This window comes from Oncorhynchus mykiss, chromosome 4 (assembly GCF_057628025.1).
Source record: "Oncorhynchus mykiss isolate SJ-2025 chromosome 4, ASM5762802v1, whole genome shotgun sequence".
NCBI lineage: Eukaryota > Metazoa > Chordata > Actinopteri > Salmoniformes > Salmonidae > Oncorhynchus > Oncorhynchus mykiss.
The window spans coordinates 90,719,823-90,732,012 of record NC_143025.1 but is presented as its reverse complement, the minus strand read 5'-3'; the positions used below and the strand labels follow the sequence as shown (position 1 = coordinate 90,732,012).

Below are 12,190 nucleotides of genomic sequence, written 5' to 3'. Positions count from 1 at the left end.
TTTTTTTCCGACCCTGAGCAAACATCAGGTCTGCTGAGGGCAAACATGAACATTGTGAAAATTCTGTGCTACTTCCAGTGTGTTTTACTGTGAACACCGAGGCTGTACCTGCTTTAAGTTACAGTTTTACTGTGAACACTGAGGCTGTTCCTGCTTTCAGTTACAGTTTTACTGTGAACACTGAGGCTGTACCTGCTTTAAGTTACAGTTTTACTGTGAACACTGAGGCTGTACCTGCTTTAAGTTACAGTTTTACTGTGAACACTGAGGCTGTCCCCTCTTTAAGTTACAGTTTTACTGTGAACACTGAGGCTGTACCTGCTTTAAGTTACAGTTTTACTGTGAACACTGAGGCTGTACCTGCTTTAAGTTACAGTTTTACTGTGAACACTGAGGCTGTACCTGCTTTAAGTTACAGTTTTAACAGTGGCCAAGTAGGCTACTGTGTCTGCTTGATCATAATGTAGGCCTACCGGAGTGACCTACCATCAAAAACAATGGAGAAAATGCATCCCATAACATTTTAACATGGAAATAGCTGTTCTATCATTCAGACTACAGTAGCAGACAATGTGTGGTGTTCAATGTAGGCCTACATCCCATGAGACCTTTGAGGGGGAAAAAAACATGCAGAGCTTGACCTTTAACCTGTTTATCCACTTGTCCTTCAGACAAGGAGGTGACTGAAAACGTTGTGTTGTTTGATGCAAGAAACCACTTTACAAAATAAAATACATTATTATTCCCATACCATTATTACAGCGAATCAGACAAATTATACTTACCCCTCTGTCTATTGGCTACTGAGATTATTCAAGCCTGTCTTAAAACACAACACTGCCCCTTTAAGACAAAAAAAAAAAAATCTGTTTATCTGACTTACTTTTCAAAGATGTCTAGGTTAAATTAAAAATAAATAAAACAAATCTACTTATGACCACAGCTGTAAAACACAATCCAGTTCAATGTATACGACACAGATCCATAAATGGCAATAGTTTATTTGCATATAGGCCTACTGCAGCTCTGATTGGCTATGCCCAGTGGTGGAAAAAGTACCCCGATTGTCATACTTGAGTAAAAGTAAAGATACTGTAATAAAAATGACTCAAGAGAAAGGGAAAGTCACCCAGTAAAATACTACTTGAGTAAAAATCCAAAAGTATTTGGTTTAAAATCCTACTTATTATGTGCCAAAAGTAAATGTAATTGCTAAAATATACTTAAGTATCAAAAGTAAAAGTATAAATCATTTCAAATTCATTATCAAACCATACGACACCATTTTCTAGTTTTTTTTAAAATTTACAGATAGCCAGGGGCACGCTCCAACACTCAGACATAATTTACAGATAGCCAGGGGAACACTCCAAAACTCAGACATAATTTACAGATAGCTAGGGGTACACTCCAACACTCAGACATAATTTACAGATAGCCAGGGGAACACTCCAACACTCAGACATAATTTACCGATAGCCAGGGGCACACTCCAACACTCAGACATCATTTACAGATAGCCAGGGAACACTCCAACACTCAGACATCATTTACAGATAGCCAGGGGCACACTCAAACACTCAGACATCATTTACAGATAGCTAGGGGTACACTCCAACACTCAGACATCATTTACAGATAGCCAGGGGCACGCTCCAACACTCAGATATCATTTACAGATAGCCAGGGGCACGCTCCAACACTCAGACATAATTTACAGATAGCCAGGGGCACGCTCCAACACTCAGATATCATTTACAGATAGCTAGGGTTACACTCCAACACTCAGACATCATTTACAGATAGCTAGGGGAACACTCAGCCATCATTTACAGATAGCTAGGGGAACACTCCAACACTCAGACATAATTTACAGACAGCCAGGGGCACACTCCAACACTCAGCAATCATTTACAGACAGCCAGGGGAACACTCCAACACTCAGACATTATTTAAAGTAAAGTACTTAAGTCGTACTTTCAAGTATTTTTTACTTAAGTACTTTACACCACTGCTTATGCCTCACCTTTCTGAAGAATGTGGTGAGTCATTCACAATATAATTATATTCCTTTACATTCTGCTTACAACAAAATATCTTTCATGTTTCAGAATGTTGCATCGAAGTGGCTAGTATTGGCGTTTGATTCGATCACAATTGCCACAGTAAAAGGAAAACGTTGATAGTGTTAATTAAAAGGGGAAAACTCAAGAACAGTTGAATGAAGTTTAATCTCCAGCTTCTCTTTGTGGACATATATTTCTTAAGCACTCTAAAAGGCAGTCTCGTGGGAGCTGTATGGCAGTCTCGTGGGAGCTGTATGGCAGTCTCGTGGGAGCTGTATGGCAGTCTCATGGAAGCTGTACGGCAGTCTCATGGGAGCTGTACGGCAGTCTTGTGGGAGCTTTGCGGCAGTCTCGTGGAAGCTGTACGGCAGTCTCATGGGAGCTGTACGGCAGTCTCATGGGAGCTGTACGGCAGTCTCGTGGGAGCTCTACGGCAGTCTCATGGGAGCTGTACGGCAGTCTCATGGGAGCTGTACGGCAGTCTCATGGGAGCTGTATGGCAGTCTCATGGGAGCTGTATGGCAGTCTCATGGAAGCTGTACGGCAGTCTCATGGGAGCTGTACGGCAGTCTCATGGGAGCTGTACGGCAGTCTCGTGGGAGCTGTATGGCAGTCTCATGGGAGCTGTATGGCAGTCTCATGGGAGCTGTACGGCAGTCTCATGGGAGCTTTGCGGCAGTCTCGTAGGAGCTGTCTGGCAGTCCCGTGGGAGTTTTGCGGCAGTCTCGTGGAAGCTGTACGGCAGTCTCGTGGGAGCCGTGTGGCAGTCTCATGGGAGCTGTGCGGCAGTCTCGGGGCTACAGCACGTCTGCTAACGCATGCAAGTTTAGAGGGAACATTGGGTGGAAGCCTCATGTTTTCAGACCAATGGTCGCTTTACATTTTATGAACATGTAACATAACATGATCTATTCCAATTCCAGTGCCATTTTCAATGTTATTCTATTACATGGTATTATATTCCATTATATTCTATTCTATTATATTCTAGCTCCATATTATATTATATTGTAATCTACTCTATTGTATTGTATTCTATTTTATCTTGGGTCAGTGGATGGTGCTTTGTGGAAGTGTGTTGTATAGCCTATATCACCAACAGCAGAAATAGCATTTTGGCATTGATAGTAGAATAATTTTAGTCGGCAACCAAAGTCGGATGTTCGGTTGCAAAATGTAGCTCCTCCTCCTCGGTCGTGCCCAATTTCAACACAGACGGCGAGTGAGGGTTCATTGGGTAGTGGGGTTGGTTGGCCCTACGTGGTGACGTAAACGGGCGTTTACATTGGGAAAGTTCGTTTTGCATGGCCCTGTGGCCCGTCTCAGCGGAGTTTAAATGTTTTAAAACAAAAGGTGTCAAACTCATTCCACGGAGGGCCGAGTGTCGGTGGGTTTGCGTTCTTCCCTTGTACTTGAGTGATGAATTAAGGTCAGTCATTTGTAAGGAATTCCTCACACCTGGTGGTCTTGGGCTGAAATTGAAAGGGAAAAACAAAACCTTGCAGCTCATAGGCCATCCATGGAATGACTTTGTCACGCCTGTTTTAGACCATCCCATTATTGGTCCTTAAAGGAAATCTCCACCCACCCGAGACAGCTGGCCATGCAAAACGAAGTGGCCCATTGATACTTCGCTCGACGCTGAACAGAATGACATCTCCATACATTATTTAAAAAACAAACGTTTGGCTATATTTGTTGAGTTTGAACTCCTTGTGAAAGTAGGCTACTGTTTTGTCAACTTCAGCACAACGGGAACAGGAAAAAAGTGCGCCTATGCTACTTGTAATGTAGTCTATGAGTGACTTGTCTAGTTTACCCTTTGCAAAGCGAATTATTGAATGGTTGTTTAGCGAACCGAAACGTCACATTTTCATTTCGGGGAATGCCTTTACTTTAAACTACTTTATTTGCTAACGTGGCATCAAATAGAGAGTGGTGTCGGTTGTAGTTTCTGATTGGTGAACTTCGAGTGGTGGTGTAGCTGGTTTGGCTTGTGTCCCAAAACTAGAGTACTGTCAAAAGATCTGGGAGCTGTCGCATATTCAAGCTGGTCCGAACTCTCACTAAAATGTAAGAGAGAAGCATACGTGTCTGTATTGTATTCACCGGCCCGTTTTAATTAGTGAACTTCAACATGAGCGGCGAAAATGAAAAACCCTCCTTGGTTTATGGCGAAATCAAAGACAATCAAAATGTGTTAGATCTGGAAAAAATTACAATTATGAAGTCTGCCGTTGACAGCGAGGACGTGCGCATGGAGCACAAGATACGACTCAACCAGAACGGGGACGATACAAACCAAACCATCAAACTATACAAGCGGAGATGGTTCATCGTGTTGCTATTCAGCTCGTATTCTCTCTGCAACTCGTTCCAATGGATCCAGTACGGAATTATCAACAACATTTTCATGAGGTTCTACGGTGTAGAGTCTTTCACTATAGATTGGATGTCTATGATATACATGTTGACTTACATCCCCTTCATATTCCCGGTCACCTGGCTACTGGATAAGAAGGGGCTCCGTGTCATTGCGCTGGTGGCTACAGCCATGAATTGCGCGGGGACTTGGATCAAAGTGACCAGTGTGAGACCCAACCTGTTCGCAGTCACCATGCTCGGACAGTTCTGTTGCTCCCTTGCGCAGGTGTTTATCCTTGGGATGCCGTCGAAGATCGCCTCGGTGTGGTTTGGATCGGAGGAGGTGTCCACCGCTTGCTCCATCGGGGTCTTCGGAAACCAGGTATGTTATGTAGTCTAAGGTCAGATACATTCAAAAGTAATTGCAGATGTAGCTATTTGTTTATGTACTCGGTCATTTTGCACCTAAAAAAATTATTAGTCACTTATCGGAATGTTAAAGATTACTCCACCAATGTGTCCATTTGGCCCAGTTGGGAATTGCGCAATTGCGCAATACTCAAGCCACCGCTGGCCTATATTGGCCAGTTGGTAATCTCTCATCCTCTGCCCTCAAAAGGTGTAAGGTCAATGTCATCACATGCATATTCATTTGTCCCATTGACGAGACTCCGAGAGAACAGTGTACAGTGTGAGTCACAAATTCAAGCCACCATGAATTATCTCTGAGCCTCAAAGGTGAACGTCACAGGTACAGGTTTATTTGTCCCACTGACCAACTGACCTGGCTTGAGAGCTCAATGTATAGGGTTATCTATACCATAGCATAATCACAGGACATAAGCCCTCAGGGCACCACAACAATTTCAATGGAAACCTTCTCTATTGATGGTTGAAGTGGGGAAAAATAATATTTCCATTTACTCCTCGAGACATATGACCATTTGCCATGTAAGGTTCCTGTGTTGTTGAGATTCTAAGTTTGGACGCCATGCTTGCTTCTTCATTCCGTGCTGTGTTTAAGATCCATAGGTGCTGAATAAGGGAATCTCATGTGGGGTGGCAGGGTAGCCTAGTGGTTAGAGCGTTGGACTAGTAACCGAAAGGTTGCAAGTTCATATCCCCGAGCTGACAATGTCTGTCGTTCTGCCCCTGAACAGGCAGTTCCTAGGACGTCATTGAAAATAAGAATTTGTTCTTAACTGACTTGCCTAGTTTAAATAAAGGTAAAAAAATATATATATCTCGTTATAACGAGAATCACCAGCTGTGTGAGGAAGATGAGACATTTCTCCAAAATAAAACATGGGCCTAGAGACAATATCTTCTTGTTACAGGGAAGTCGACATCTCCGCGTAACACTTCTACCTATTTACATGTTTTTAAAAAAACAACGTATAACCTGACATTGTTATGTTACAGGGAAGTTGACATTTCATATTTCAGGCCCCCATATGGGCTGGGCCTTGACTTTTTCCGTTACGTGTTACGTTACACCCTTATTCTAAAATTGCTGGGGATTCGTTAAAAAAAAATCTGTCTATGCACAATACCCCATAATGACATCACAATACCCCATAATGACATCACAATACCCCATAATGACCAAGCGAAAATAGTTACAAAAAAAATAAAAAAAATCACATTTCTAAAAAATTGATCATCCTTGAGATGTTTCTACAACTTGGTTGGAGTCCACCTGTGGTAAATTAAATTGATTGGACATGATTTGGAAAGGCACACACCTGTCCATGTAAGGTCCCACAGTTGACAGTACATGTCAGAGCAAAGATCAAGCCATGAGGTCGAAGGAACTGTCCGTAGAGCTCCAAGACAGGATTGTGTCGAGGCACAGATCTGGGGAAGGGTACCAAAAACTGTCTGCAGCATTGAAGATCCCCAAGAACACCGTGGAATCCAATCCATAATTCTTAAATGGAAGAAGTTTGGAACCACCAAGACTTCCTAGAGCTGGCTGCCCAGCCAAACTGAGCAATCTGGGGAGAAGGGCCTTGGTCAGGGATGTGACCAAGAACCTGATGGTCACTCTTAGAGTTCCAGAGTTCCTCTGTAGAGATGGAAGAAATATCCAGAAGGGCAACTCTCTGCAGCACTCCACCAATCAGGCCTTTATGGTAGTGGCCAGACAGAAGCCACTCCCTCCACAACCACCTGAACTCAACCCAATTGAGATGGTTTGGGATGAGTTGGACTGCAGAGTGAAGGAAAAGCAGCCAACAAGTGCTCAGCATTCGTGGGAACTCCTTCAAGGCTGTTGGAAAAGCATTCCTCATGAAGCTGGTTGAGAGAATGCCAAGTGTGTGCAAAGCTGTCATCAAGGCAAAGAGTGGTTACTTTGAAGAATCTCAAATATAAAATATATTTTGATTCAACACTTGGTTATGACATGATTCCTTATGTGTTATTTCATAGTTTTGATGTCTTCACTATAATTGTAAGGAAAAACCCTTGAATGAGTAGGTGACTAAACTTTTGTGTGTATTTATACTGCACAATCTGATTAACCCAGATGAGGGCATAGTACTTATTCACAGTTGTGTGTCTCTTCTAAGGAAGTGTACACATCCGTGTAGGCTAAGTTATACAGCTAATATGGAAATATGTTAGGTATAGCTGGTGTTCCAGTCCATTTGCCTAACTACTGAGTTGTTGCACATTAACAGAGTTGTCTTAATTCATCACATGTTGATTTGAAACGGACGGTGTAATTTAACCTCTGACCTCTAGCTGGTGTTTTATGGAGTCTTTGTATCTTCTCGCATCAGATTTTGTTATTTTCACAAATTGTTTTTATTTTTCTATCTTTTCTTATTCCTAGTTAGTTGAACTCTCATTTGCAGGCCCATAAATTAACTTTGAGACTGGTAATTAAAGAATGAGCCTGTTTTCTCGCTCTTATTTCACGTTATCTCATTGTTACCTCATTGTTACCTCATTGTTACCTCATTGTTACCCTGCAACGAGGTGTCTCCGATGTGCCGGTGCCTTTTCCAAATAAGGAGGTGTAAAAAGAAAATAACCTTTAGAGAAAGCAAAGTTATCATGAAGTAATTCACCGCAACCAGTAACCTCAGATCAAGTTTTCCCTATTTAAAAAAAACAAAACACATTTTTTTTAAGAGAAGTTTACACATCCTATGAAGGCTGTTATGAGATAACAATGAGAATGTCAAATGAGGGGAAAACTGGCTCATTCTTTAATTACCAGCCTCAAAGTTAATTTGTGGACCTGCAACTCCGCAGTTAGGTATAGAGAAGTTTACACATCCTATGAAGGCTGTTGTTCAGCCAGTATGGAAATGTATTAACCAAATGGGTGTGAATAACAAATTTGGCCTCTGTGATTTGTTAATGTGAAACTACTCTGAGTCGTCTTAGTTTAGCCGAGAAACATTCCTTAACCCCAGGAGATTTTTAACCCCAGGAGATTTTTAACCCCAGGAGATTTTTAACCCCAGGAGATTTTTAACCCCAGGAGATTTTTAACGGGTGACTATCTAGCAAAAAAAATCAAATGTATACAATGAGCACTCGGTTAGATTTGATACTGGAGACCGGGGTTGGTTGTCACACTGTGTATTTCTCAGCACCAGTATCTTACAATACTATTTTCAATATCAGGAGAAAGACCAAGGTCTTAGGTTGAAATGGGGACCCTTTTTATCCTCTAACTTCATTCTAACATGGAGTTATATAGGGATTCTGTGGTTGATTTTTGTAGGGGTCCAGATTTTGCAGCTCTTTCAGAACATCAGCTATCTGGATTTGGGTGAAGGAGAAATGGGGGAGGCTTGGGCAAGTTGCTGTGGGGGTGTGCAGGGCTGTTGACCGGGGTAGGGGTGGCCAGGTGGAATGCATGGCCGGTTGTAGAAAAAATGCTTGTTGAAATTCTCTATGGTGGATTTATCAGTGGTGAGTGTTTCCTAGCCTCAGTGCAGTAGGCAGCTGGGAGGAGGTGCTCTTATTCTCCATGGACTTTACAGTGCTCTGGAACTTTTTTGAGTTTGTGCTACAGGATGCAAATATGTTTGAAAAAGCTAGCCTTTGCTTTCCTAACTGCCTGTGTATGTGTATATGTTTGTATATATATATATATTTTTTTTTTTTTTTTTTGGGGGGGGGTTACATCCTATCTACTTTTGAAACACATTCTGTGCCCTAAAGAAATTAATATGTAATGTTGTAAATATACTGAACAAAAATATAAACAATTTGAAAAGATTTGACTGAGATACCGTTTAATATAAAGAAATCCGGCAATTTAAATATATTTGTCTGGCCCTAGTCATGTGGTATCTATAGATTGGGCAGGGGCAACAGCCATGAGTGGGCCTGGGAGGGCATACCCAGACATTCAGAATTAGTTTTTTTTTCTTTCCCCCCCACAAAAGGGGTTTATTACAGACCGAAATGTAGTCAGCTGTCTGGGTGGCTGGTCTCAGACGGCCCCGCAGGTGAAGAAGCCAGATGCGGAGTGTCCTGGGCTGGCATACGCGGTCTGCGGTTGTGAGGCTGGGTGGAGGTACTGCCAAATTCACTGAAACAACATTGATAAAGAAAGTAACGTTCAATTATCTGGCAACAGCTCTGGTGGACATTCCTGCAGTCAGTCAGCATGTCAATTTGCACGCCCCTTCCCGACGTCTGTGGCATTGTGTTGTGTGATACAACTGCACATTTTTGCCTTTTTATTGTCCCCCAACACAAGGTCCACCCGATGCTAATTAGCGTTTTCGAAATCAATAAGTAAAGCCATAAATAGATAAAGTCAACTTGTCCATGAGAGATTTACACGATTCTCAAAACATCACGCCAGGGGGGAGCCGACACAAAACACAGGTGTAAAAACGATTGGAGCCATTTCCCTGTTTTGACCGCTAGGTGTTATGGGTATTATGACTCATACCGTGCTTCTCTATTGCAGCCAGCACTTATAGGTCAAAGTAACAACTCAAATGAACACGTCCCCCCCCAGAAAAAGGAATCATAACTCAAACTGCACATCGCTAATCTATGATCTTTGATCTCCTTAAGAAGCTATCTTCCTTTCTTTCTGTGCCCCCAAAATGTTTGGATATACTGGTGAAGTTACCAAGGAAGTAACATGCCCTGACAAAGTGTAAAAAAAAAAAAAAAAGGTTAACTACGTCTATGTGCGAGTAGTTTTAGAAAAGGGATGAGAGAGAGCGGGAGAGACCGGAGGAGGAGTGGAAAGGGATGAGAAACAGATCCTGTAATGTAGACTACTGGACTACTGCCGAGCCCAGAGATACTGTAATCTGGACTACTGGACTACTGCCGAGCCCAGAGATACTGTAATGTAGACTACTGGCCTACTGCCGAGCCCAGAGATACTGTAATGTAGACTACTGGACTACTGCCGAGCCCAGAGATACTGTAATGTAGACTACTGGACTGCTGCCGAGCCCAGAGCTACTGTAATCTGGACTACTGCCGAGCCCAGAGATACTGTAATGTAGACTACTGGACTACTGCCGAGCCCAGAGATACTGTAATGTAGACTACTGGACTACTGCCGAGCCCAGAGATACTGTAATGTAGACTACTGGACTGCTGCCGAGCCCAGAGCTACTGTAATCTGGACTACTGCCGAGCCCAGAGATACTGTAATGTAGACTACTGGACTACTGCCGAGCCCAGAGATACTGTAATGTAGACTACTGGACTGCTGCCGAGCCCAGAGCTACTGTAATCTGGACTACTGCCGAGCCCAGAGATACTGTAATGTAGACTACTGGACTACTGCCGAGCCCAGAGATACTGTAATGTAGACTACTGGACTGCTGCCGAGCCCAGAGCTACTGTAATCTGGACTACTGCCGAGCCCAGAGATACTGTAATGTAGACTACTGGACTACTGCCGAGCCCAGAGATACTGTAATGTAGACTACTGGACTGCTGCCGAGCCCAGAGCTACTGTAATCTGGACTACTGCCGAGCCCAGAGATGCTGTAATGTAGACTACTGGACTACTGCCGAGCCCAGAGATACTGTAATGTAGACTACTGGACTGCTGCCGAGCCCAGAGATACTGTAATGTAGACTACTGGACTGCTGCCGAGCCCAGAGATACTGTAATGTAGACTACTGGACTGCTGCCGAGCCCAGAGATACTGTAATGTAGACTACTGGACTGCTGCCGAGCCCAGAGATACTGTAATGTAGACTACTGGACTGCTGCCGAGCCCAGAGATACTGTAATGTAGACTACTGGACTACTGGACTGCCCACAACATGGTTTATGGATGGAAAAAGCGTTCTCGACGATCCTCAATTGGAAGTTATAAAGTCTTGTGCCGGTAATATGGGATCTTTTGAGCTTGAAGCTAGCTGTTTTCACTGTAGTAGTGGGCACTTTGAAACAACGGTACAGCGTTGAGCCCTTTATCATTACAACAATTTTATTTTCATAGTCGCACAATGCTCCCAAAATAAAACTCCTTGTCGCACTGCTAAATATTTTTCTCCTATGCCCCTGTCATCCCCCTCAATTAGAGCCCTGACAACACATCCAAATGATTGATCAACACAGAGGTGCTTTTTATGCTGTATGGTCCTCCCACTGTGACTTGGCGGCTACATGGTGGTGAATGTGCACGGTGATGAGCCTGATTTAAAAATAAAAAATTCTCCCTTCCGGTAAATATCAAGGGTCTTCATTTTGTGACATGATGATCGGTGTTTAGCTGCCAATGAACAAATGGAAAAATAATCCTACTCTTAATCCTTCTCATCCATGTAAACCTAATGTGTCCACTTTATCAGCCTACTGCAAGTGGTCTAGAGTCTTTTCGTTTTTTTAAATACCTAGCTATAGGCTTAGAGTTGGGTTGAATAGGTCACAGTGGCAAGAACTCTGTGACATCATCCGCTTTCTGAATATAATGTGTTTTTACTCTTTGGACCAAGGGTACTGCACTCTACACTACAGGTCTCTGTGAGAAAAGTCTTGTCATCGTTGTATCATATCGCCATTGAGCTCAATCGTCTAGGAAGCTCCAAGTCCACTAGTGAGAGTGGATATTTGATCCCCCTAAACGGGGTCACTGTCCCAAAGCATAAAGATGTATCATTTTGATCCTATTCCACCACATTATAATAGAGTATTTCCAACTGTCTTTACGCCGTTGGCTGGGAATGCGTCCGATGTCGGCTTTTTAAATGACTATCAGGTCAAATCAATTCAAATCACATGCTTGGTAAACAACTGGGGTAGATTAACAGTGTTGCTTAATGAAACGCTTCAAGCACGCAAATTGGATCATGAGTCCAAATCAAAGTATTCCAAACGGAGCACGGATGGCGCTCCCAAACGGAGCACGGAGGGCGCTCCCAAACGGAGGGCGCTTCCACACGGAGGGCGCTTCATACGTACTCTCTGTTTGTACATATTTTGAGCATCAATGGAAGCTTCAAAGGAAAGTATGCAAAGAAATATGATGCGTATCCACGTAAAAAAAAAATTTACGCAGCGTTTCTTGAAATCGATGTTGAGCTGAAGCTCAAAGAGAAAATGCACTCCGACGACAGAATGAAATGTTGCCTTTTCACATCTCATTTGTTGCCTGACTACAATATTTTATGTTGATACGTTTAGTAAATACCGTGCTGTGTTAATTTTGGCGTGTTTTACCTGCCTACGTACCGTATATAGTTAGCGCTATTGACTTATGGGCTTACGGTCTAGCTACTACAGTCGTGGCCAAAAGTTGAGTGAC

The 12,190-nt window shown here is 42.9% G+C and overlaps 1 protein-coding gene across 6 annotated transcripts in view; it reads left to right on the top strand.

Moving 5' to 3' along the window:
- The first annotated feature begins 3,298 nt into the window (after positions 1 to 3,298).
- Positions 3,299 to 12,190, top strand: part of LOC110522637 (choline/ethanolamine transporter flvcr2b) — a 51,747-nt gene continuing 42,855 nt past the window's right edge. For 5 of the 6 annotated variants that reach the window (XM_090233262.1, XM_090233263.1, XM_021601106.3 and 2 more), the window contains exon 1: positions 3,308 to 4,812. In XM_090233262.1, coding sequence (XP_090089388.1) covers positions 4,204 to 4,812 — 609 coding nt within the window. In that variant the 5' untranslated portion in view covers positions 3,308 to 4,203. Of the gene's footprint in view, positions 4,813 to 12,190 lie in introns of all 6 variants that reach the window. The other variant, XM_090233261.1, reaches the window with a different exon arrangement.